General features: G+C 46.9%; 2 protein-coding genes across 4 annotated transcripts; one reads left to right on the forward strand and one right to left on the reverse strand.

The window, feature by feature from the left end:
• Positions 1–294: 294 nt before the first annotated feature.
• LOC106562861 (gamma-crystallin C) lies at positions 295–9,329 on the reverse strand. The gene is made up of 6 exons (XM_045689658.1): positions 9,086–9,329; positions 6,838–6,886; positions 5,297–5,418; positions 3,735–3,870; positions 3,404–3,543; positions 295–852 (listed from the first exon to the last, which is right to left on the reverse strand). Exons 1-6 carry the CDS (start codon positions 9,127–9,129, stop codon positions 717–719), a joined length of 627 nt encoding a protein of 208 aa, XP_045545614.1. The 5' UTR covers positions 9,130–9,329; the 3' UTR covers positions 295–716.
• Positions 9,330–11,999: 2,670 nt separating this feature from the next.
• Positions 12,000–27,905, forward strand: LOC106562706 (lactase-like protein). Of its 3 annotated transcripts, XM_045689661.1 has the most exons (14): positions 12,018–12,181; positions 13,230–13,402; positions 14,156–14,316; positions 14,465–14,552; positions 15,085–15,194; positions 17,189–17,317; positions 19,342–19,437; positions 19,555–19,771; positions 20,383–20,657; positions 22,019–22,148; positions 22,408–22,607; positions 22,815–22,878; positions 26,661–26,737; positions 27,061–27,905. In XM_045689661.1, exons 2-13 carry the CDS (start codon positions 13,276–13,278, stop codon positions 26,735–26,737), a joined length of 1,674 nt encoding a protein of 557 aa, XP_045545617.1. In that variant the 5' UTR covers positions 12,018–12,181; positions 13,230–13,275; the 3' UTR covers positions 27,061–27,905. The 3 variants fall into 3 exon arrangements, with proteins under 3 accessions (XP_045545615.1, XP_045545617.1, XP_045545616.1); XM_045689659.1 differs by lacking the exon at positions 26,661–26,737 and having other exon boundaries at positions 12,000–12,181; XM_045689660.1 differs by lacking the exons at positions 12,018–12,181; positions 26,661–26,737 and adding an exon at positions 12,196–12,661.

Raw genomic sequence — 27,905 nt, forward strand, 5'->3', positions numbered from 1 at the left:
ACTGTATGTGTTATTAGTAGTATCTGCTCTGCATACAGTATGTGTTATTAGTAGTATCTGCTCTGCATACTGTATGTGCTATTAGTAGCATCTGCTCTGCATACTGTGTGTTATTAGTAGTATCTGCATCTGGTCTGCATACTGTATGTGTTATTAGTAGTATTTGCTCTGCATACTGTATGTGTTATTAGTAGCAGGATTTTTTATCAACCTGTGAGAAAATATACCATAATGAATACACCAATTACATCATCATCACAACCCTGATAACAAAACAACACGCAACACGAGCAATTGTCTTTTTACTGTTTATTATTAAAATAGGTTTCTGGTAGTTTTGCATAATGTGTGTGTATTAAGCTGACAGAGTGTGTGTGTCAGGTGGAAGGGGTGCTGGTGTGGAGTCCTCCTGTTGGTTAGGGGGATTAGGGCAGGGGGGGTTACGAGGTTAGGGGGCTTACAGAGTGTTTTCTTATTCATTGTTTTAACCTTTATTTAACTAGGCAAGTCAGTTAAGAACAAATGCTTATTTACAATGACGGCCTACCCCGGCCAAACCCTAACCCGGACGACGCTGGGCCAATTGTGCGCCGCCCCATTGGACTCCAAATCACGGCCGGTTGTGATACATCCTGGAATCGAACCAGTTCTGTAGTGACACCTCTAGCACTGAGATGCAGTGCCTTAGACCGCTGCGCACCTCTGTAGTTAGTTAGTTAATTATTGAAGCGGACCCGTCGCATGGAGCCCACAGTGCTGCTCTGGGAGCCCCAGTCAGAGGCGTTGTTGTAGTCACGTTTCTCCAAGACATAGTGGGGACCTCTGTAGTTAGGCTCCTGGTACACCACCCAGCTAAAGAGACAGACAGGCAGGCAGGCAGGCAGGCAGGCAGGATGGGAGGCAGGATGGGAGGCAGGCAGGCAGGCAGGCAGGCAGGCAGGCAGGCAGGCAGGCAGGCAGGCAGGCAGGCAGGCAGGCAGGCAGGCAGGCAGGCAGGGACAGAAAAAGAAACGGTGTGATTAGAGACTTATTACATTAGTTCCTTAACTCCTTCAACTAGAGCTTGTAAGTTACAACTTTGGGATTATCCCATTGATTCTACTGGGCCAGGCCAACTAAATCAAACATCACTAAAGTACAGTATTTGACGTGTATTTAGCTGCGTTTACATTACTGACTCATGACGGCAAGACGGAATTGGATGTCATGGTTGAGCTAAACCTGATGTTAGCCCTCGAAACTACGACAGCGATGGTAAAGCTAAACCTGATGTTAGCCCTCGAAACTACGACAGCAATGGTAAAGCTAAACCTGATGTTAGCCCTCGAAACTACGACAGCGATGGTTGAGCTAAACCTGATATTAGCCCTCGAAACTACGACAGCGATGGTTGAGCTAAACCTGATGTTAGCCCTCAAAACTACAACAGCGATGGTAAAGCTAAACCTGATGTTAGCCCTCGAAACTACGACAGCGATGGTAAAGCTAAACCTGATGTTAGCCCTCGAAACTACGACAGCAATGGTAAAGCTAAACCTGATGTTAGCCCTCGAAACTACAACAGCGATGGTAAAGCTAAACCTGATGTTAGCCCTCGAAACTACGACAGCAATGGTAAAGCTAAACCTGATGTTAGCCCTCGAAACTACGACAGCGATGGTAAAGCTAAACCTGATGTTAGCCCTCGAAACTACGACAGCGATGGTTGAGCTAAACCTAATGTTAGCCCTCGAAACTACGACAGCGATGATTGAGCTAAACCTGATGTTAGCCCTCGAAACTACAACAGCGATGGTAGAGCTAAACCTGATGTTAGCCCTCGAAACTACGACAGCGATGGTAAAGCTAAACCTGATGTTAGCCCTCGAAACTACAACAGCGATGGTAAAGCTAAACCAGATGTTAGTCATTTTATTATCAGGATATGTTTAGAAACATCACATAGCCTTGCAAATACGTTTAGAGGTTTAAAGAGCTGTAATCATTCTGTTTAGAGGTTTAAAGAGCTGTAATCATTCTGTTTGGATGATTAAAGAGCTGTAATCATTCTGTTTGGATGATTAAAGAGCTGTAATCATTCTGTTTGGATGATTAAAGAGCTGTAATCATTCTGTTTGGATGTTTAAAGAGCTGTAATCTGTCACGTCTGCTCCCGCTCTTCCCCCCCTGGCGCTTGAGGGCACCAGGCTTTCCTGCATCACTCACTCCTATCATCTATTACGCACACCTGCCTTCCCTCGTCACACGCATCAGCGATATTGGACTCACCTGGACTCATTCATCATCTGTTCATTTCCTCCCCTATATTTGTCAGTTCCCAGCTCTGTTCCCTGCTGATGCATTGATTGTTTTTTATCTTTGTTTTCTTGTATGCTGACGCTGTTCCTGTCTCGTTCCATGTCCTCTCCTTATTAAATGTTTGACTCCCTGTACCTGCTTCGTCTCTCCAGCGTCAACACATTTCACAGTAATCATTCTGTTTGGAATTTTGGATGTAAGCTAGAATGTTTTTCAAACAAGCAAGACTTTTTATGAGTGGATAATGTGTATGCAGCATTAGGACCTGGGGGGTCTGGGAAGTATCAGTGAAACAAAAGGCAAGGGCCTTCACTGCAGACCTGAGGTGCATTCAACAAGGGAAATAGTTTGCGAATGTTAGCTAAAACATTCCATTTGTTTTGTATCAGCCGCGAACGTTAGCTAACCTTGACTAACAGTCTGACTAGGTAGTGTGCGGTGAACACATCTGTTTGGGGTCTAAACTGACGCTCCAAATAGTTATGTGGTCATGTAGGGTTTCTACTACGTGTAGGAAGAACAGCAAAGTCAGTTTCTGTTTGAATATTGCTGCAAAAAAAATAATATTTGCAGCTTCACCATAACATTTTGGAATGTTCATTCAAATCTTTCAACTGAAAATGTTACTAAGTGAAACAAAGAGAACCCTTGTTGACCTCTCCTCTGGGGTCAACCATCTATGTAGAGGACGTGTACTTTACCAACGCTCCTCCCACCATGGCAAATGCAGCACAACTCAAGTACAATATTTGGTTATGTCCTAAATAGCATTTACAGGTCCTGGTCAAAAGTAGTACACTAAATAGGGAATAGGGTGCCATTTGCCTCTAACCTGGGTATCTGGACCTGGTAGGTCTAGGAGGATAGAGGAAGCCCTGTTCGGACTGTATATTATAGGAGGACTACTTACGCTCCTCCCAGGACACGGATAGAGGAAGCCCTGTTCAGACTGTATATTATAGGAGGACTACTTACGCTCCTCCCAGGACACGGATAGAGGAAGCCCTGTTCAGACTGTATATTATAGGAGGACTACTTACGCTCCTCCCAGGACACGGATAGAGGAAGCCCTGTTCAGACTGTATATTATAGGAGGACTACTTACGCTCCTCCCAGGACACGGATAGAGGCAGCCCTGTTCAGACTGTAGCGAGTCATCATGTTGGGTATGTCATCCTGTAGTTCTGTCCTCTTACCAGAGAACCCAGCCCTCTCAAACAGATGGACTCGGGCAGGAGATGAGTCCTGGGAGAGACGATAGAGGGTTAGTGTGTGTGTATGTGTGTTTGTCCCAGTCTGTGTGGGTCGTCCTCAGGGGATAATTGGACCAGGCTGGCCAATAACAGAAACTAGCAGCTAGTCATTTTAGTTTGAGAGTATTTCCCCTGTGTGTGTGTGTGTGTGTGTGTATGTGTGTGTGTGTGTGTGTGTCTCACCTGTTTGACTGAGCGCACCGAGGAGACATGGTCCACCTGGGCACACCACTTGTCATAGCAGTTGTACTCTCCCTTCTCTGCCATGTCCCACAGGTACTGACGTCCTCTGAAGTTCTCCTGCTCGTAGCCCACCCATCTGAACCACACACACATAGACACAACCTCTGAACAGTGGAACAATGAAATATGCATAGACTGACTGCAGAGAACAACAGGGTGGTGGAGGGGAAAGCTAGGGACAAGATAAATCTATATGTCTTAGGATAAACACATTAGGAATGTAATTGTGAATGAACAGGATTGGCCAGATCTGAATTACTGAAATGATACTGAAAATAATTTCCTCCTCTGAGAAGAATAAACTATATTCTATTCTATTTAATTATATTCTCTTTTGTTCTGAATGATATTGGTATTTTTGAAGTGAACAGGTGATATAATCCAGAATCCAGAGTTTTCTATACTGAACGATCGTCATTTTGCAGTTACACATTAATGTCACTAGGTGGCTCCACTCCACTTACGATCCATCTCCGCCTCAGAGCCCTATGCTCCATCTCCACAGAGCCCTAACCCACTAACGCTCCATCTCCACAGAGCCCTAACACTCCATCTCCACAGAGCCCTAAACGCTCCATCTCCACAGAGCCCTAAACGCTCCATCTCCACAGAGCCCTAAACGCTCCATCTCCACAGAGCCCTAAACGCTCCATCTCCACAGAGCCCTAACGCTCCATCTCCACAGAGCCCTAACGCTCCATCTCCACAGAGCCCTAACGCTCCATCTCCACAGAGCCCTAACCCACTAACGCTCCATCTCCACAGAGCCCTAACCCACTTACCCTCCATCTCCACAGAGTCCTAACACTCCATCTCCACAGAGCCCTAACGCTCCATCTCCACAGAGCCCTAACCCACTAACGCTCCATCTCCACAGAGCCCTAACACTCCATCTCCAGAGCCCTAACCCACTTACCCTCCATCTCCACAGAGCCCTAACCCACTAACGCTCCATCTCCACAGAGCCCTAACCCACTAACACTCCATCTCCACAGAGCCCTAACCCACTTACCTTCCATCTCCACAGAGCCCTAACCCACTAACGCTCCATCTCCACAGAGCCCTAACACTCCATCTCCACAGAGCCCTAACCCACTTACCTTCCATCTCCACAGAGCCCTAACCCACTTACCCTCCATCTCCACAGAGCCCTAACCCACTAACGCTCCATCTCCACAGAGCCCTAACTCACTTACCCTCCATCTTCACTGAGCCCTAACCCACTTATCCTCCATCTCCACAGAGCCCTAACCCACTTACCTTCCATCTCCACAGAGCCCTAACCCACTTACGCGCCACTCTCCACAGAGCCCTAACACTCCATCTCCACAGAGCCCTAACCCACTTACCCTCCATCTCCACTGAGCCCTAACCCACTTACCCTCCATCTCCACAGAGCCCTAACCCACTTACCTTCCATCTCCACAGAGCCCTAACCCACTTACGCGCCACTCTCCACAGAGCCCTAACACTCCATCTCCACAGAGCCCTAACCCACTTACGCGCCACTCTCCACCTGCACAGAGTTGCATCTCTCTGGGAAGTTCTTGTCACTTAGTTTCTGGCAGTCGGCACTCAGGTCCAGACGTCTGCCGGCAAAATTACGCTGTTCGAAAAGGGTCACCTGACAACACAATATCAACACACTAGCATCATCATCAACAACAACCACTAAGTAGATATTAACAACTCTCTCTAACTTACTGACATGGTACATCTCTATGAAATAACTAACTTATTGAAGTGGTACATCTCTATGAAATAACTAACTTATTGACATGGTACATCTCTATGAAATAACTAACTTATTGACATGGTACATCTCTATGAAATAACTAACTTATTGACGTGGTACATCTCTGTGAAATAACTAACTTATTGACATGGTACATCTCTATGAAATAACTAACTTATTGACGTGGTACATCTCTATGAAATAACTAACTTATTGACATGGTACATCTCTATGAAATAACAAACTTATTGATGTGGTACATAGTACATCTCTATGAAATAACTAACTTACTGACATGGTACATTTCTGTGAAATAACTAACTTATTGACGTGGTACATCTCTATGAAATAACTAACTTATTGACATGGTACATCTCTGTGAAATAACTAACTTATTGACATGGTACATCTCTGTGAAATAACTAACTAATTGACGTGGTACATCTCTATGAAATAACTAACTTATTGACATGGTACATCTCTGTGAAATAACTAACTTATTGACATGGTACATAGTACATCTCTATGAAATAACTAACTTATTGACGTGGTACATCTCTGTGAAATAACTAACTTATTGACATGGTACATCTATATGAAATAACTTACTTATTGACATGGTACATCTATATGAAATAACTAACTTATTGACATGGTACATCTCTATGAAATAACTAACTTATTGACGTGGTACATCTCTGTGAAATAACTAACTTATTGACATGGTACATCTCTATGAAATAACTAACTCATTGACGTGGTACATCTCTGTGAAATAACTAACTTATTGACGTGGTACATCTCTATGAAATAACTAACTTATTGACATGGTACATCTCTATGAAATAACAAACTTATTGACGTGGTACATAGTACATCTCTATGAAATAACTAACTTACTGACATGGTACATTTCTGTGAAATAACTAACTTATTGACGTGGTACATCTCTATGAAATAACTAACTTATTGACATGGTAAATCTCTGTGAAATAACTAACTTATTGACATGGTACATAGTACATCTCTATGAAATAACTAACTTATTGATGTGGTACATCTCTGTGAAATAACTAACTTATTGACATGGTACATCTATATGAAATAACTTACTTATTGACATGGTACATCTCTATGAAATAACTTACTTATTGACATGGTACATCTCTATGAAATAACTAACTTATTGACATGGTACATCTCTATGAAATAACTAACTTATTGAAATATGTAAACGGTTTTGCTCTGATTTAAAAAGTCAGCTAGGTTATCTTGTGTGTCGGACGAAGGCATCACGTTTGGACCTACCCTCCCACTGGACCCGTAGAAGGCACGTTGGAGCACAGACCCCAGCTTGCTGCGGAGACAGGATGGAGGGATCTCTAATTAACACATGAACTTCAGCCATGACCTTTGTCCACAACAACTTTGCTAGCTATCTCACTCAGATGTACACAGCTGACAGGAGCTACTAGAAGGATCACAGACCCTGGACACATTCATATGCTAAACACAGCTCACAGGTCACACACACATGCTGCATTATTGTAAACAAACACACACACACACGCATGCACGCACACACACATCAATAATCTTGCTGCCAAATTCAGATAAGGGACAGCATGTAACTGTGACAAAACGTTTATTTGATATCTATCGAGGCTATGATTATACTTTAAGGATGGAAAGGTTATCTGTGAACTTTGTACTTTTTGTTCAGTAATAATGTCTAATGTAATTTTAGGGTGTATACCAAATGGTACCCTATTCCCTATTCCCTATGCACTACCTTTGACCAGACCTGTATGGGCTGTATGGGGCACTACATAGGGAATAGGGTGCCATTTGTGACTCATCCTTAAAATCAGGCCATTATGACAAACTATAATTGTGTTTCAATCCTTTCCCTATAAACAGGAATCAGGCTAGCCATCATTCAAAATGAGATGATTTAACAGGAATCAGGCTAGCCATCACAGGCTAGCCATCATTCAAAATGAGATGATTAAACAGGAATCAGGCTAGCCATCACAGGCTAGCTATCATTAAAAATGAGATGATTAAACAGGAATCAGGCTAGCTATCATTCAAAATGAGATGATTTAACGGGAATCAGGCTAGCCATCACAGGCTAGCTATCATTAAAAATGAGGTGATTTAACAGGAATCAGGCTAGCCATCTCAGGCTAGCTATCATTAAAAATGAGATGATTTAACAGGAATCAGGCTAGCTATCATTCAAAATGAGATGATTTAACAGGAATCAGGCTAGCTATCATTCAAAATGAGATAATTTAACAGGAATCAGGCTAGCTATCATTCAAAATTAGATGATTTAACAGGAATCAGGCTAGCTATTATTCAAAATGAGATGATTAAACAGGAATCAGGCTAGCCATCATTCAAAATGAGATGATTAAACAGGAATCAGGCTAGCCATCATTCAAAATGAGATGATTTAACGGGAATCAGGCAAGCCATCTCAGGCTAGCCATCATTCAAAATGAGATGATTTAACAGGAATCAGGCTAGCTATTATTCAAAGTGAGATGATTTAACAGGAATCAGGCAAGTCATCATTTAAAATGAGATGATTTAACAGGAATCAGGCTAGCTATCATTCAAAATGAGATGATTTAACGGGAATCAGGCTAGCTATCATTCAAAATTATATGATTTGGGCGACTTTTGGTGTCATGTGCATAGAGATCAGGGTTGGAGTCCATTTAATTTCAATTCCAGTCAGTTCAGAAAGTAAACCTAGTTCCAATTCCAATTTTCCTGAATTGTCTGGAATTGAAATGGAATTGACCCCAACTCTGATAGTGATCCTATAATCCTACAGGATTCTCTCTATCTATTTGTATGGTCACGTGTAACAGAGTCAGAGAGAAGGTGTGCAACACAAACTAGAGGACAGAGAGGAACTATGGCTGTGTTTACACAGGCAGCACAATTCTGATATTTAGCCCGATTATTGGCAAAAGAGCTGATCTGATTAGTCAAAAAATCAGTTATAGAAAAACCTATCAGAACTGGGCTGCCTGTGAAAACGCAGACATACGGACGGACACACAGACGGGCTTGATGGGTGGGTGGGGGTCTGTAGAGGGGGGGGGGGGTCAGGGAATCACAGGGAACCCCCCACTCTTCCCCTATCTAACACCTTATCTGAACGGGACGGGCAGCAGACCTGACCCTCACCTGAACGGGACGGGCAGCAGACCTGACCCTCACCTGAACGGGACGGGCAGCAGACCTGACCCTCACCTGAACGGGACGGGCAGCAGACCTGACCCTCACCTGAACGGGACGGGCAGCAGACCTGACCCTCACCTGAACGGGACGGGCAGCAGACCTGACCCTCACCTGAACGGGACGGGCAGCAGACCTGACCCTCACCTGAACGGGACGGGCAGCAGACCTGACCCTCACCTGAACGGGACGGGCAGCAGACCTGACCCTCACCTGAACGGGACAGGCAGCAGACCTGACCCTCACCTAAACAGTACGGGCAGCACACCTGGCCCTGATCACAGCACTCTGAACATACCTGGTTTGTTGGGCTAGTCCGTAGACTTTAGTGAAGATGTTCATGTCAGCTCCAAGAGACCAGGAGAAAGACCTTTAAATACAGCGCTGTCCAGGTCACAGCTGACAGGAGCTACTAGAAGGATCACAGACCCTGGACACATTCATATGCTAAACACAGTTCACAGGTCACACACACATGCTGCATTATTGTAAACACACACACACACACACACACAGATTGAAGCATATGTGCATTGTATCTGCACACACACACACCCTCTTTGACGCTGCGTATGTACTAAAAGAACAGGGAATGCAGTGCCAACAGTTTTACCTCCTAACAATTCAGCGTTTTTCGAACAATATGCCTTCCCTCCATGATAATAACTGTATTCAGCCTGGATGGCTGGGTGCAGGACAGGCTGTATAGCACTGCAGAGCTGAATGGAACGCTGCATCTGGCTGCTACTATGCACTCAGAATGGAGGCTTCTGCCATGGACGTCTATGGTTATTCAGATCAATGTATGCTTCCTGACTGGTTAAATAACTCAAACCCCCCATCATATACCTAGAAATACATTACATTAGAGTCATGTTGTCACGCCCTGAACATAGAGAGCCCTTGGATTCTCTATAGTGGTTTAGGTCAGGGTGTGACTAGGGGGGTGTTCTAGAATGTGTATTTCTATGTTGGTGGTTTTGTATGGTTCCCAATTAGAGGCAGCTGGTAATCGTTGCCTCTAATTGGGGATCATATTTAGGAAGCCCTATCTCCCACCTGCTTTGTGGGATATTGTTTGTGTTAGTGTGTTTGGGCACTACGTCTTCACGGTCTTTGTAAGTGTTGTGGTTTTGTTTCTAGTTTCACATTGTATTAAAAAGATGTGGAACTCAATGCACGCTGCGCCTTGGTCCGCTCATTTTGAAGTTCGTGACACATGTCTCCTTTTGTTGACGCTGTTGGCATATAAGAAAATATGTGTTATGATTCTGACCTCTCAACTGGCTAGGATGTGATAGGCTACATACTGTGGTGACAGTACTGAATACACCTGTTGAGGGATAACATTTATAGAAGACAATAAAATTACAAATTCTGTTAAAGTCACACAGATCGCCATCGTCCTTTCATGGTTCAATTGTGATTTAGTTCTGAGTGTGAATGGGAAACCTTCTATGAAGTATGAATGATTGAGCTCAAAGTTTTCAGTCATTAATATTTATACTACACTTCAATTATATTCATTCGGTGTAACCAGGTTTAAAAAAGGTTTGTCTGTCTTTTATCATGTAATCCATATGAAAAGCTTATATTACCATCACATTTCAGAGTTACAGTTGAAGTCGGAAGTTTACATACACCTTAGCCAAATACATTTAAACTCAGTTTTTCACAATTCCTGACATTTAATTATATTAAAAATTCCCTGTCTTAGGTCAGTTAGGATCACCACTTTATTTTAAGAATGTGAAATGTCAGAATAATAGTAGAGAGAATGATATTTTTCAGCTTTTATTTCTTTCATCACATTCCCAGTGGGTCAGAAGTTTAGTAGCATTGCCTTTAAATTGTTTAACTTGGGTCAAACGTTTTGGAAAGCCTTGCACAAGCTTCCCACAATAAGTTGGGTGAATTTTGTCCCATTCCTCCTGACAGAGCTGGTGTAACTGAGTCAGGTTTGTAGGCCTCCTTGCTCACACACACTTTTTCAGTTCTGCCCACAAATTTTCTATAGGCTTGAGGTCAGGGCTTTGTGATGGAAACTCCAATACCTTGACTTTGTTGTCCTTAAGCCATTTTACCACAATTTGGAAGTATGCGTGGGGTCATTGTCCATTTGGAAGACCCATTTGCGACCAAGCTTTAACTTCCTGACTGATGTCTTGAGATGTTGCTTCAATATATCCACATAATTTTCCTATCTCATGATGCCATCTATTTTGTGAAGTGTACCAGTCCCTCCTGCAGCAAATACTTGGCTGATTTCTTTTGATTTTCCCATGATGTCAAGCAAAGACGCAGTGAGTTTGAAGGTAGGCCTTGAAATACATCCACAGGTACACCTCCAATTGACTCAAATGATGTCAATTAGCCTATCAGAAGCTTCTAAAGCCATGACGTCATTTTCTGGAATTTTCCAAGCTGTTTAAAGGCACAGTCAACTTAGTGTATGTAAACTTCTGACCCACTGGAATTGTGATACAGTGAATTATAAGTGAAATAATCTGTCTGTAAACAATTGTTGGAATAATTACTTGTGTCATGCACAATGTAGATGTCCTAACCGACTTGCCAAAACTATAGTTTGTTAACAAGAAATGTGTGGAGTGGTTGAAAAATGAGTTTTAATGACTCCAACCTAAGTGTATGTAAACTTCTGACTTCAGCTGTAAATCTAACATAATTTACATATAACATTCCTATATACACTCTTAGACAAAATGGTTCTTAAAGGGTTCTTCAGCTGTCCCCTTAGAAGAACCCTTTTTGGTTCCAGATAGAACCCGTTTTGGTTCCAAGTAGAACTCTTTTTGGTTCCAGGTAGAACTCTTTTAGGTTCCATGTTTAAAGGGTTTTACATGGAACTCAAAAAGGTTCTATCTGGAACCAAAAAGGGTTCTTTAAAGGGTTCTCCTAGGGTTCTCCAGCTATTTTAGGTTCTAGATAGCACCTTTTTTTCTAAGAGTGTAGAAATAAAATATGGATATTTCAATGAATCTAATTGTAGACATAGTCCCATTGGTAGGAGCCTATAGTAAAACTCTCTGAGGCTGAGCTGCATGTGTATAGGTCACACTGTCTGACATTCACTTTGCTTACAGTGTAAAAAAAAAAGCCCATTTCCAAAAGATCTGTTTGCCCCAGCAAATTACGCTCACACTTCATCGACTTTGAATGGGGGGGCGGTATTTGGGTCCTGTCTGCTCGCCCAATGGGGCCCCTGAATAGAGGTAAAACTTACTGGACGTTTCGCGGCGCGCTTTTGTGACATCGGGTGCTGTAACCTCTACCCCTGAGGATTTGTGAGAATGAATTAGGTCCAGAAACTTGGGGACCTTTCTTGCATTTTGGAACTGTTTCCAGTGGGGACAAATGCAGGACCTTTAAACAGGTAGGCATGTAGCTATGTGTGGTTCTGGGAAGAGTTAGAGGACTGGTGAGGAAAGACAGCAGGGACAGAAGGAAAGTGACAGGGAGAGAGATAGCTAGCTAGATTTTTTTGTTCTATATTCTTAAACATTTTCACTCACTTTTCTAAATTAGACACTGAAGGATTTTGATGATCAGTTACTAGACCTAGGTACCTCTGCCGGACGGGATCAGTTTGACATGTCGCTGATACTGACTGTGTTAGACAAGCTGACGTACTTCCTGTCTTTAATTGCGTTTTGCGTCAGTGTATCTTATGGCTGGTTGAAATGAGACTAGATCATTCCTTTAATCTTAATTTGGGCCTGAGAATGATATGGTGTCATCGTTTTCAATGGACTATTGCTTTTTTCTGAGTTCAGTCCATTCTTTAAAGATGTTTTCCAGTGTGAGTTAATTAGGATGCTTTGATCCACATACGTTGGATATCTATCACCTCTGTGTAAGTCTCTGTTGAGTCTTCATTTGATAATAGAGCTGAAAGGGTTTTATTTGTGTCATTTCTATCAGTATTATATGAAAATATATTAGCATATTGTTTGTATCAACTCAGAGCGGTAGAATTGTCTTGAGATAAACTATCTGCAGTTTGAGCTCTGCATCATATTAAGACAATGGTGTTAATTACACAGAAGTAATTTTATCCCTGAGATGAGTGTTTATGTATGATCTGAGATCAGTTTAACCTCAGTGGCATTAAAGTAAAAGGTGTTAATTACAAAGAAGTAATTTTATCCCTGAGATGAGTGTTTATGTATGATCTGAGATCAGTTTTTACTCATTGGCATTAAAGTAAAAGGTGTTAATTACACAGAAGTAAAACATTTTTTTATATATTAGATGAGTGTTTATGTATGATCTGAGATCAGTTTAACCTCATTGGCATTAAAGTTAAAGAATAAGGCATAACACTTTCTATGAAAGTACAGTGTTATGACACTGACTACGAGTGTCCATAGTAACTCTTAAGCGTTTATAAAATGCTGTATGATTCTTCCTTCTATGTGCAGTTGTGACCGGAGACAGTGAGCCAGACACCTGTGAGAGATCAACACCATGTCACTACAGCGGATGCTGAAGCTGCACTATGTGCTTGTGCTGGTGCTGTGTGTGTCAGCCAGCGAAGACTTCGACTGGACCAAGAATGAACGCGGATCATTCTACTATGGCACTTTCCCAACTGGTAGGCTACCGTACAGGGAGAAATGCAGAAGTGACTGAATCATGTTAAAAAGGTCTATTACTAACAGCAAAACATAGTTATAAAAATATAATAGATGAGAAAGAGCACAAGAGAGGACGAGAGAGAGAGAGGCCTACATTTTATCACAGAAATCAAGATTTTATAGCTATTACAGAAAATAGAAACGAAAGAGAGAGAGAAATTGTAACATATTTTCTCCCATGAATGAAGAGTTCTTTTTTTTTTTACCCATTTTTTTATCTCCAATTTTGTGGTTTCCAATTGGTACTTACAGTCTTGTCTCATCGCTGCAACTCCCGTACGGACTCGGGAGAGGCGAAGGTCGAGAGCCATGCGTCCTCCAAAACACAACCCAACCAAGCCAAGCCACACTGCTTCTTGACACAATGCCCATCCAACCCGGAAGCCAACCGCACCAATGTGTTGGAGGAAACACCATACACCTGGCGAACTGGTCAGCGTGCACTGCACTCGGCCCGCCACAGGAGTCGCTAGTGCGCGATGAGACAAGGATATCCCTGCCGGCCAAACCCTCCCTCACCCGGACGACGTTGGGCCAACTGTGCGCCGCCCCATGGGCCTCCCGGTCGAGATCGGCTGTGACAGAGCCTGGACTTGGACCCAGAATCTCTAGTGGCAAAGCTAGCACTGCGATGCAGTGCCTTAGACCACTGCGCCACCCGGGAGGCCCAGGAATGAAGAGTTCTTGCTAACCTTTATATCTCTCTGAAGGGTTTTCCTGGGGGGCTGGGGGCTCTGCGTACCAGACAGAAGGAGCCTGGGACAAGGATGGCAAGGGGATGAGCATCTGGGACGTGTTCGCCCACAAGAAGGGAAAGATCTTCCTCAACGACACCGCAGACCACTCCTGCGAAGGATACTACAAATTCAAGGTGAATAGACTGAATAGACAGTAGACACATTATCCCCATGTAGTCAGAAGTAGTGCACTGCAAAGTGAATAGGGAGCCATTTGAGATTTGAACCATATGGCTCCGTCTCAATTGACACCCTTGACATGAAATCGTCAATATCTTCTAGGATGACATCACCTTGATGAAGGACATGAAGTTTAACCACTATCGTTTCTCCATCTCCTGGCCAAGGATATTTCCCAACGGAATCAAAGGTAAATGCTCCATACTTCATAGACCAGATTCTCCACTGAGCATACTTCATAGACCAGATTCTCCACTGAACATACTTCATAGACCAGATTCTCCACTGAACATACTTCATAGACCAGATTCTCCACTGAACATACTTCATAGACCAGATTCTCCACTGAACATACTTCATAGACCAGATTTTCCACTGAGCATACTTCATAGACCAGATTCTCCACTGAACATACTTCATAGACCAGATTCTCCACTGAGCATACTTCATAGACCAGATTTTCCACTGAACATACTTCATAGACCAGATTCTCCACTGAACATACTTCATAGACCAGATTCTCCACTGAACATACTTCATAGACCAGATTCTCCACTGAACATACTTTATACTCCAGATTCTCCACTGAACATACTTTATACTCCAGATTATCCACTGAACATACCTTTAAGTCCAGGACAAAGCTTAATAATCTGTGTCCGGGAAACAGGCCCTATACGTTTTCGTGAATGTTATAGCTAATGGTAATGTTTCTTCTCCAGCTGATCACATCAATGAGAAGGGAATTAAATACTATGATGACCTGATCAACATGCTCCTGGACAATAACATCACACCAATAGTCACCCTGTACCACTGGGATCTGCCACAGGTGGGTACTGACTAACTGGGTACTGATTGACTGACTGGGTACAGACTAACTGGGTACTGATTGACTGACTGGGTACAGACTAACTGGGTACTGACTGACTGGGTACTGACTGACTGGGTACAGACTAACTGGGTACTGACTGACTGGGTACTGACTAACTGGGTACTGACTGACTGACTGGGTACTGACTGACTGACTGGGTACTGACTGGGTACTGACTGACTGGGTACTGACTAACTGGGTACTGATTGACTGACTGGGTACAGACTAACTGGGTACTGACTGACTGGGTACTGACTAACTGGGTACTGACTGACTGACTGGGTACTGACTGACTGACTGGGTACTGACTAACTGGGTACTGACTGACTGACTGGGTACTGACTGACTGACTGGGTACTGACTGATTGGGTACTGACTAACTGGGTACTGACTGACTAACTGGGTACTGACTGACGGTACTGACTGACTATTAGCTTGCCGAGCTAGCACATACAAAGCTACCGCTACACTGTTCAATGCAAAACATGACACCTTTTATTTATCAATATATTTACAGAATCTAGGTTGAAATAATGTTGTCAGTAATCTAACTCCATATCAATCCCAAATGAATGTAGACCTGAACTGTACTGCATTTGTATCAGTGGCTTTATAGAAAGAAGACAGTGGAGGGATGTTTCCTGTTATGATGATCCCAGATGACTAGTCTACTACAACACATTCCCTATCCATCACATGTTGTGACCTATAGTAAACTCTCTTCCCTGTTACCACCCAGGTCTGGAGTGACCTATAGTAACCTCTCTTCTCTGTTACCACACAGGTCTGGAGTGACCTATAGTAACCTCTCTTCCCTGTTACCACCCAGGTCTGGTGTGACCTATAGTAACCTCTCTTCCCTGTTACCACCCAGGTCTGGTGTGACCTATAGTAACCTCTCTTCCCTGTTACCACCCAGGTCTGGTGTGACCTATAGTAACCTCTCTTCCCTGTTACCACCCAGGTCTGGTGTGACCTATAGTAACCTCTCTTCCCTGTTACCACCCAGGTCTTGTTCTACCTATAGTAACCTCTCTACCCTGTTACCACCCAGGTCTGGTGTGACCTATAGTAACCTCTCTTCCCTGTTACCACCCAGGTCTTGTTCTACCTATAGTAACCTCTCTACCCTGTTACCACCCAGGTCTGGTGTGACCTATAGTAATCTCTCTTCCCTGTTACCACCCAGGTCTTGTGTGACCTATAGTAACCTCTCTTCCCTGTTACCACCCAGGTCTGGTGTGACCTATAGTAACCTCTCTTCCCTGTTACCACCCAGGTCTGGTGTGACCTATAGTAACCGCTCTTCCCTGTTACCACCCAGGTCTGGTGTGACCTATAGTAACCTCTCTTCCCTGTTACCACCCAGGTCTTGTGTGACCTATAGTAACCTTCCTTCCCTGTTACCACCCAGGTCTGGTGTGACCTATAGTAACCTCTCTTCCCTGTTACCACCCAGGTATTGTGTGACCTATAGTAACCTCTCTACCCTGTTACCACCCAGGTCTGGTGTGACCTATAGTAACCTCTCTTCCCTGTTACAACCCAGGTCTGGTGTGACCTATAGTAACCTCTCTACCCTGTTACCACCCAGGTCTGGTGTGACCTATAGTAACATCTCTTCCCTGTTACCACCCAGGTCTGGTGTGACCTATAGTAACCTGTCTTCCCTGTTACCACCCAGGTCTGGTGTGACCTATAGTAACCTCTTCCCTGTTACCACCCAGGTCTGGTGTGACCTATAGTAACCTGTCTTCCCTGTTACCACCCAGGTCTGGTGTGACCTATAGTAACCTCTATTCCCTGTTACCACCCACGTCTTGTGTGACCTATAGTAACTTTCCTTCCCTGTTACCACCCAGGTCTTAAGTGACCTATAGTAACCTTCCTTCCCTGTTACCACCCAGGTCTTAAGTGACCTATAGTAACCTTCCTTCCCTGTTACCACCCAGGTCTTACAGGAGAAGTACGGTGGATGGCAGAACGTCAGCATGGTGAACTATTTCAACGACTTTGCCAACTTATGCTTTGAGCGGTTTGGTGACAGAGTCAAATACTGGATCACCTTCAACAACCCATGGGTAAGACAATACATTATCCAAAATACATTATCCATAACACATTATACATAATACATTATCCATAATACATAATACATTATACTTAATACATTATAGTCTTAGTGTACAGTAATGTGGTGTGCTATATCTGTGTTTGTAGTCTATTACTGTGGAGGACTATGAGACTGTGTTTATAGTCTAGTGCTGTGGAGGACTATGAGACTGTAGTCTAGTGATAGTGAGGACTATGAGACTGTAGTCTAGGGCTGGGGAGGACTATGAGACTGTTTATAGTCTAGTGCTGGGGAGGACTATGAGACTGTAGTCTAGGGCTGGGAGGACTATGAAACTGTTTATAGTCTAGTGCTGGGGAGGACTATGAGACTGTAGTCTAGTGCTGGGGAGGACTATGAGACTGTGGTCTAGGGCTGGGGAGGACTATGAGACTGTTTATAGTCTAGTGTTGGGGAGGACTATGAGACTGTAGTCTAGTGCTGGAGAGGACTATGAGACTGTAGTCTAGTGCTGGGGAGGACTATGAGACTGTAGTCTAGTGATGGGGAGGACTATAAGACTGTGGTCTAGTGCTGGGGAGGACTATGAGACTGTGGTCTAGTGCTGGGGAGGACTATGAGACTGTGGTCTAGTGCTGGGGAGGACTATGAGACTGTAGTCTAGTGCTGGGGAGGACTATGAGACTGTGTTTGTAGTCTAGTGATGGGGAGGACTATGAGACTGTAGTCTAGTGCTGGGGAGGACTATGAGACTGTGTTCTAGTGCTGGGGAGGACTATGAGACTGTGTTTATAGTCTAGTGCTGGGGAGGACTATGAGACTGTTTGTAGTCTAGTGTTGGGGAGGACTATGAGACTGTTTATAGTCTAGTGCTGGGGAGGACTATGAGACTGTAGTCTAGTGCTGTGGAGGACTATGAGACTGTGTTTGTAGTCTAGTGCTGGGGAGGACTATGAGACTGTAGTCTAATGCTGGGGAGGACTATGAGACTGTAGTCTAGTGCTGGGGAGGACTATGAGACTGTAGTCTAGTGCTGGGGAGGACTATGAGACTGTTTATAGTCTAGTACTGGGGAGGACTATGAGACTGTAGTCTAGTGCTGGGGAGGACTATGAGACTGTGTTTGTAGTCTAGTGATGGGGAGGACTATGAGACTGTAGTCTAGTGCTGGGGAGGACTATGAGACTGTGTTCTAGTGCTGGGGAGGACTATGAGACTGTGTTTATAGTCTAGTGCTGGGGAGGACTATGAGACTGTTTGTAGTCTAGTGTTGGGGAGGACTATGAGACTGTTTATAGTCTAGTGCTGGGGAGGACTATGAGACTGTTTATAGTCTAGTGCTGGGGAGGACTATGAGACTGTTTATAGTCTAGTGCTGGGGAGGACTATGAGACTGTTTATAGTCTAGTGCTGTGGAGGACTATGAGACTGTAGTCTAGTGCTGGGGAGGACTATGAGACTGTAGTCTAGTGCTGGGGAGGACTATGAGACTGTAGTCTAGTGCTGGGGAGGACTATGAGACTGTGGTCTAGTGCTGGGGAGGACTATGAGACTGTGTTTATAGTCTAGTGCTGGGGAGGACTATGAGACTGTAGTCTAATGATGTGGAGGACTATGAGACTGTGTTTGTAGTCTAGTGCTGGGGAGGACTATGAGACTGTGTTTGTAGTCTAGTGCTGGGGAGGACTATGAGACTGTGTTTGTAGTCTAGTGCTGGGGAGGACTATGAGACTGTGTTTGTAGTCTAGTGCTGGGGAGGACTATGAGACTGTGTTTGTAGTCTAGTGCTGGGGAGGACTATGAGACTGTGTTTGTAGTCTAGTGCTGGGGAGGACTATGAGACTGTGTTTGTAGTCTAGTGTTGGGGAGGACTATGAGACTGTGTTTGTAGTCTAGTGCTGGGGAGGACTATGAGACTGTTTGTAGTCTAGTGCTGGGGAGAACTATGAGACAGTAGGCTAGTGCTGGGGAGGACTATGAGACTGTGTTTGTAGTCTAGTGCTGTGGAGGACTATGAAACTGTGTTTGTAGTCTAGTGCTGTGGAGGGCTATGAAACTGGAGAACATGCACCTGGACTGAAGCTGAGGGGCACTGGGGCCTACAAAGCTGCCCACCACATTATCAAGGTAATCACTAATTGTTTATAATATAATTATATTTAATATTGTCAGTAATCTAATTCCAATATATAGGCCTAGTGTACTGTCTGTCCCCTGATACAGAATAATATATCATTTGAACAGGCACATGCTAAGGTTTGGCACACCTATGACACTCAATGGAGAAGCAAACAGAAAGGCTTGGTTGGGATCTCGTTGTTGGCAGACTGGGGGGAGCCAGTGGACATCACCAACCAGAGAGACATCGAGGCAGCAGAGAGATATGTCCAGTTCTACATGGGCTGGTTCGCTACACCCATCTTCAACGGGGACTACCCTCAGGTCATGAAAGACTACATAGGTAAGTCCTGTATTGTCACAGCTAGGTGTTCCATTTCCACAAACAACCCACAGGGTTTAAATGAAGCTTGCCCGCTCGGCTGAGGCTAGTATTGTTCAGACCAGGCTAGTAGAAAATGGACCCAATTAGCCCACCGTCTTTTGAAATATTGAATGGCACAGATTATAGACCCGGGATAGAAAAACAATGGTGGCTTACACTCCAAAAGGGTTCTTCAGCTGTCCCCATAGGAGAACCCTTTTTGGTTCCAAGTAGAACTCTTTTGTGTTCCATGTAGAACCCTCTGTGGAAAGGGTTTTACATGGAACCCAAAAGGGTTCTTCAAAGAGGTCTCACATGGGGACAGCCAAAGAACCATTTTAGGTTCTAGATTTTTTTTCTGCGTGTACTTGCCTGGCTGGCCAGTGTCCAAAACCCCTGCCTATATTTAACAGGACATAGAAATGTATACGTGTCACTGTCACACCTGATGTCTCTTTCCACACAGACAAGATGAGTGCCCAGCAGGGTCTGGGTAGCTCTTGCCTCCCTGTCTTCTCCTCCCAATGTCAGGGTTAAGGGTTAGAGGTCAAAGGTCATAGTGTAATCTGGTCTCTCTCTCTGGTCTCCAGGTAGGAAGAGTGCCCAGCAGGGTCTAGGAACCTCCCGTCTCCCTGTCTTCTCTTCCCAGGAGAAGAGTTACATCAAGGGCACCTGTGACTTCCTGGGTATTGGCCACTTCACCACGCGCTATATCACCCAAAAGAACTACCCGTCTGGCCGCGGGAACAGCTACTTCACCGACCGTGACCTGGTGGAGCTGGTGGACCCTCGCTGGCCCGACCCCGGCTCTGAGTGGCTCTACTCTGTCCCCTGGGGATTCAGACGCCTGCTTAACTTCGTCAAGGTATAATACACATGACTGTTAGTGTGGTCAGGTCCTACCAGCCAGACTTGGGTTAAATACATGATGTATTTGGTCAAATACAGTATGTTAACAACTTTCCACTACTTCCAGGTGGGTTTGGAGGTGTGCTTGATTCAGTGTGGAGTTTGAACTTTATTTTACTTTATGCATTTGACCCCGATCTGCGGAAACATTCACACCTTCTTCCTTGTTTGACACAAACTCCCTCTCCACCGTGTCTCCCTGTCTCCCCACCCCGTCTCCCTGTCTCCCCACCCCGTCTCCCTGTCTCCCCACCCCGTCTCCCTGTCTCACCACCCTGTCTCCCACCCCGTCTTCCTGTCTCACACCCCGTCTCCCTGTCTCAACACCCCGTCTCCTTGTCTCACTACCCCGTCTCCCCACCCTGTCTCCTACCCCGTCTCCTACCCCGTCTCCCACCCCGTCTCCCCACTCTGCCACCCCCCCTGCCTCACCACCCTGTCTCCCTGTCTCCTCCCGACCCTGTCTCCCTGTCTCCCTGTCTCCTCCCCACCCTGTCTCCCTGTCTCCTCCCGACCCTGTCTCCCTGTCTCCTCCCCACCCTGTCTCCCTGTCTCCTCCCCACCCTGTCTCCCTGTCTCCTCCCACCCTGTCTCCCTGTCTCCTCCCCACCCTGTCTCCCTGTCTCCTCCCCACCCTGTCTCCCTGTCTCCTCCCCACCCTGTCTCCCTGTCTCCTCCCCACCCTGTCTCCCTGTCTCCCTGTCTCCTCCCGACCCTGTCTCCCTGTCTCCTCCCCACCCTGTCTCCCTGTCTCCTCCCCACCCTGTCTCCCTGTCTCCTCCCCGACCCTGTCTCCGTCTCCTCCCGACCCTGTCTCCCTGTCTCCTCCCCACCCTGTCTCCTCCCCACCCTGTCTCCCTGTCTCCTCCCCACCCTGTCTCCCTGTCTCTTCCCCACCCTGTCTCCGTCTCCTCCCCACCCTGTCTCCCTGTCTCCTCCCCACCCTGTCTCCTCCCCACCCTGTCTCCCTGTCTCCTCCCCACCCTGTCTCCCTGTCTCCTCCCCACCCCTGTCTCCTCCCCCTGTCTCCTCCCCACCCTGCCTCCCTGTCTCCTCCCCACCCTGTCTCCCTGTCTCCTCCCCACCCTGTCTCCCTGTCTCCTCCCGACCCTGTCTCCCTGTCTCCTCCCCACCCTGCCTCCCTGTCTCCTCCCCACCCTGTCTCCCTGTCTCCTCCCGACCCTGTCTCCCTGTCTCCTCCCTACCCTGTCTCCTCCCCACCCTGTCTCCCTGTCTCCTCCCCACCCTGTCTCCTCCCCACCCTGTCTCCTCCCCACCCTGTCTCCCTGTCTCCTCCCCACCCTGTCTCTCCACTAGACCCAGTATGGGAACCCCATGATCTACGTGACAGAGAATGGGGTGTCAGAGAAGGTGCAGAGGTGCACAGACCTGTGTGATGATTGGAGGATGCAATACTTCAAAGATTACATCAATGAGATGCTCAAGGGTGAGGGACCTATCAGAAGAAATAACATCCTCTTAATATTACCTTGAAGAAAGGTTTAGTAGAGAAAATAATCTAATATTATAGAGGTTTAGTAAAACATTCGTTTTTCTTTATAACAAGTAATTGTTTTAGTGAACTGGTATAATTTTAGGACAAAACAGGTGTTTTGAGTGTGTTTGAAGTTTCACTGTCTACTCTATTGATACTGGGCAAATTAATTCCTATAGCACCCTCTGTTGGTCTTTTCTCCACATGACAGCCCTTAAGGACGGAGTGAACGTGAAGGGTTACACAGCCTGGTCACTGCTGGACAAGTTTGAGTGGGACGAAGGCTTCTCTGAGAGGTTTGGCCTGTTCTACGTGGACTTCCTCAACAAGAATAAACCACGTTACCCAAAAGCCTCTGTTCAGTACTACAAACGCATCATCAGCTCCAATGGATTCCCCAACCAGAGAGAGGTACAGTCAGTCAGTCACAGACACTTTGTACACACCTGATATAGGCCTATTCTATTTGGTTCAGAACAGTTTAAGTTTCTACAAAGTTTTCCACTGTGCTGTTTTGTGACAGACTTCTTTTTAATTGATTGTATTAATACATATTGATTGATTGGTTGATTGGTTAGTTGGTTAATTAATACATGTATTTTGATGGTCTCTCTACAGGTGGAGAGCTGGAAAAGGAAAGCAACAGAGACGTGCTCCTCCAGTAACCAGCTGCTAGCTGCAGGTCAGTACAGAAGACTACACTACACCCCAACACAGACAGACCCCAACACAGACAGACCCCAACACCCCCAGACCCCAACACCCCCAGACCCCAACACCCCCAGACCCCAACACCCCCAGACCCCAACACAGACAGACCCCAACACAGACAGACCCCAACACCACCAGACCCCAATACAGACAGACCCCAACACCACCAGACCCCAACACAGACTGACCCCAACACCACCAGACCCCAACACCACCAGACCCCAACACAGACAGACCCCAACGCCACCAGACCCCAACACCCCCAGACCCCAACACCACCAGACCCCAACACAGACAGACCCCAACACCACCAGACCCCAACACAGACAGACCCCAACTCCACCAGACCCCAACACCACCAGACCCCAACACAGACAGACCCCAACACCCCCAAACCCCAACGCCCTCAGTCCCCAACACAGACAGACCCCAACACCACCAGACCCCAACACCACCAGACCCCAACACAGACAGACTCCAACACAGACAGACCCCAACACCACCAGACCCCAACACCCCCAGACCCCAACACAGACAGACCCCAACACAGACAGACCCCAACACAGACAGACCCCAACACCCCCAGACCCCAACACCCCCAGACCCCAACACCCCCAGACCCCAACACAGACAGACCCCAACACAGACAGACCCCAACACCACCAGACCCCAATACAGACAGACCCCAACACCACCAGACCCCAACACAGACTGACCCCAACACCACCAGACCCCAACTCCACCAGACCCCAACACAGACAGACCCCAACGCCACCAGACCCCAACACCCCCAGACCCCAACACCACCAGACCCCAACACAGACAGACCCCAACACCACCAGACCCCAACACAGACAGACCCCAACTCCACCAGACCCCAACACCACCAGACCCCAACACAGACAGACCCCAACACCACCAAACCCCAACGCCCTCAGTCCCCAACACAGACAGACCCCAACACCACCAGACCCCAACACCACCAGACCCCAACACAGACAGACTCCAACACAGACAGACCCCAACACCACCAGACCCCAACACCCCCAGACCCCAACACAGACAGACCCCAACACAGACAGACCCCAACACCCCCAGACCCCAACACAGACAGACCCCAACACCCCCAGACCCCAACACCCCCAGACCCCAACACAGACAGACCCCAACACCACCAGACCCCAACTCCACCAGACCCCAACTCCACCAGACCCCAACACAGACAGACCCCAACACCACCAGACCCCAACACAGACAGACCTCAACACCACCAGACCCCAACACTACCAGACCCCAACACCACCAGACCCCAACTCCACCAGACCCCAACTCCACCAGACCCCAACTCCACCAGACCCCAACACCACCAGACCCCAACACCACCAGACCCCAACACAGACAGACCCCAACACCACCAGACCCCAACACCACCAGACCCCAACACCCCCAGACCCCAACACCCCCAGACCCCAACACCCCCAGACCCCAACACAGACAGACCCCAACACAGACAGACCCCAACACCACCAGACCCCAATACAGACAGACCCCAACACCACCAGACCCCAACACAGACTGACCCCAACACCACCAGACCCCAACACCACCAGACCCCAACACCACCAGACCCCAACGCCACCAGACCCCAACACCACCAGACCCCAACACCACCAGACCCCAACACAGACAGACCCCAACACCACCAGACCCCAACACAGACAGACCCCAACTCCAGACAGACCCCAACACCACCAGACCCCAACACAGACAGACCCCAACACAGACAGACCCCAACACCACCAAACCCCAACGCCCTCAGTCCCCAACACAGACAGACCCCAACACCACCAGACCCCAACACCACCAGACCCCAACACAGACAGACTCCAACACCCCCAGACCCCAACACAGACAGACCCCAACACCCCCAGACCCCAACACAGACAGACCCCAACACCCCCAGACCCCAACACAGACAGACCCCAACACCACCAGACCCCAACTCCACCAGACCCCAACTCCACCAGACCCCAACACAGACAGACCCCAACACCACCAGACCCCAACACAGACAGACCTCAACACCACCAGACCCCAACACTACCAGACCCCAACACCACCAGACCCCAACACAGACAGACCCCAACTCCACCAGACCCCAACTCCACCAGACCCCAACTCCACCAGACCCCAACTCCACCAGACCCCAACACCACCAGACCCCAACACCACCAGACCCCAACACAGACAGACTCCAACACAGACAGACCCCAACACCACCAGACCCCAACACCACCAGACCCCAACACCCCCAGACCCCAACACAGACAGACCCCAACACCCCCAGACCCCAACACAGACAGACCCCAACACCCCCAGACCCCAACACCCCCAGACCCCAACACAGACAGACCCCAACACAGACAGACCCCAACTCCACCAGACCCCAACTCCACCAGACCCCAACACAGACAGACCCCAACACAGACAGACCCCAACACAGACAGACCTCAACACCACCAGACCCCAACACTACCAGACCCCAACACAGACAGACCCCAACACCACCAGACCCCAACACAGACAGACCCCAACACCACCAGACCCCAACACCGACAGACCCCAACACAGACAGACCCCAACACCACCAGACCCCAACTCCACCAGACCCCAACTCCACCAGACCCCAACACAGACAGACCCCAACACCACCAGACCCCAACACCACCAGACCCCAACACAGACAGACCCCAACACCACCAGACCCCAACACCACCAGACCCCAACACCCCCAGACCCCAACACAGACAGACCCCAACACCCCCAGACCCCAACACAGACAGACCCCAACACCCCCAGACCCCAACACTACCAGACCCCAACACAGACAGACCCCAACACCACCAGACCCCAACTCAGACAGACCCCAACACCACCAGACCCCAACACAGACAGACCCCAACACCCCCAGACCCCAACACTACCAGACCCCAACACAGACAGACCCCAACACCACCAGACCCCAACACAGACAGACCCCAACACCACCAGACCCCAACACAGACAGACCCCAACACCACCAGACCCCAACTCCACCAGACCCCAACACAGACAGACCCCAACACCACCAGACACCAACACAGACAGACCCCAACACAGACAGACCCCAACACCCCCAGACCCCAACACCCCCAGACCCCAACACAGACAGACCCCACCTCCCCAGACCCCAACACTACCAGACCCCAACACAGACAGACCCCAACACCACCAGACCCCAACACAGACAGACCCCAACACCACCAGACCCCAACTCCACCAGACCCCAACACAGACAGACCCCAACACCACCAGACCCCAACACCACCAGACCCCTGGCTCAAAGACATCATGGCAAAGACTTTCCAATACTTGAGCTGCGATTTACTTGATTTAGTAAGCCCCAGTACAATGGACTTAAAATAGAATAGTTCCAAAAATGCAAACTACAACCTAAATCATGCACATACTTTAAAACTTGAACTATTTGAAAATATTTTACATAATGTATGTCACTCAGCTCCAACAACTTCAGCATGCAGGGACATTGGGCATGCAGGGACATTGGGCTGAATCTGGCTGCCAGGGCAAACAAAGGAACATTCTGACTCTAATTGGCACTTTTCAACAAACAGTTGAACTACTGATAGTTGAACAACAAAACTACATGGGAAGACATTCTCTAACAGGACTTTTCTTTGTTTGCCCCTCCAGCTAGAAGAAAGTCCCAGCAGGACAATAAGGAACAGGCAGGGATGCCAAAGGTTTGGCCAGTGCATGATGAAGTTTAGGTAGGCCTACTTAGGACTCCATTACTTCTTCTTTTGATTGACTGACTGGTGTGTAGCAGATCTGGCTAGGAAATACATTCACCAAATACTTTTCAAATCATTTAAAGTATTGAATTTGAGTTGTGGTTGATTTAGCACTTATCGGACTATTCGCCATTTGCTGCTGAGTACATTTCTGCTAGTAGTGCAAAGTGGTGTAGTCATCTATGTGTTATTATTTTTAAAAATGGAGCCTCTGTTTGCTGTTTAGGGTGTAGGCCGGGTTACTGTTAGGGTTTTATAAAAACATTTAATTAATTTATTGTGTTCAATGATTATTCCAGATCCGTTGACCAGCCACATGGAGATGGTAACAGAGATCGTGGTTCCTACAGTCTGTACTCTCTGCATTCTCCTGGCTGCTGTCTTCCTCATGTTCCTGCTGCGTGGACGCTTCTAGAACACTGCTGTCTTCCTCATGTTCCTGCTGCGTGGACGCTTCTAGAACACTGCTGTCTTCCTCATGTTCCTGCTGCGTGGACGCTTCTAGAACACTGCTGTCTTCCTCATGTTCCTGCTGCGTGGACGCTTCTAGAACACTGCTGTCTTCCTCATGTTCCTGCTGCGTGGACGCTTCTAGAACACTGCTGTCTTCCTCATGTTCCTGCTACGTGGACGCTTCTAGAACACTGCTGTCTTCCTCATGTTCCTGCTGCGTGGACGCTTCTAGAACACTGCTGTCTTCCTCATGTTCCTGCTGCGTGGACGCTTCTAGAACACTGCTGTCTTCCTCATGTTCCTGCTGCGTGGACGCTTCTAGAACACTGCTGTCTTCCTCATGTTCCTGCTGCGTGGACGCTTCTAGAACACTGCTGTCTTCCTCATGTTCCTGCTGCGTGGACGCTTCTAGAACACTGCTGTCTTCCTCATGTTCCTGCTGCGTGGACGCTTCTAGAACACTGCTGTCTTCCTCATGTTCCTGCTGCGTGGACAATGATAGCTGTATTTTTTATTACACACAGTTCATCTCTTTTATATACATATTGCAACAGATACAAACCTGGACACCGGACACATTTTAAAATGGAACGATAGCTATTCCATGTTAATAAAGTGTTAACATACATTATTATCTGTATCTTGAAAATCTAATTAAATTGCAATAAAGATTGTACAACCTGTTTGGAAA

The sequence above is a fragment of the Salmo salar genome, chromosome ssa11 (assembly GCF_905237065.1).
Source record: "Salmo salar chromosome ssa11, Ssal_v3.1, whole genome shotgun sequence".
NCBI lineage: Eukaryota > Metazoa > Chordata > Actinopteri > Salmoniformes > Salmonidae > Salmo > Salmo salar.

Excerpts from the sequence above, each read along its gene's own strand:
- LOC106562861 (XM_045689658.1), bottom strand. The coding sequence starts at position 9,129 with ATGAACATCTTCACTAAAGTCTACGGACTAGCCCAACAAACCAG. Across the intron at positions 5,419-6,837 it reads TCTACGGGTCCAGTGGGAGG|GTGACCCTTTTCGAACAGCG; the intron begins GTAGGTCCAAAC and ends TTGTGTTGTCAG. Across the intron at positions 853-3,403 it reads ATCCGTGTCCTGGGAGGAGC|CTGGGTGGTGTACCAGGAGC; the intron begins GTAAGTAGTCCT and ends CTGTCTCTTTAG.
- LOC106562706 (XM_045689659.1), top strand. The coding sequence starts at position 13,276 with ATGTCACTACAGCGGATGCTGAAGCTGCACTATGTGCTTGTGCTGGTG. Across the intron at positions 14,317-14,464 it reads AAGGATACTACAAATTCAAG|GATGACATCACCTTGATGAA; the intron begins GTGAATAGACTG and ends AATATCTTCTAG. Across the intron at positions 19,772-20,382 it reads GGTCATGAAAGACTACATAG|GTAGGAAGAGTGCCCAGCAG; the intron begins GTAAGTCCTGTA and ends TCTGGTCTCCAG.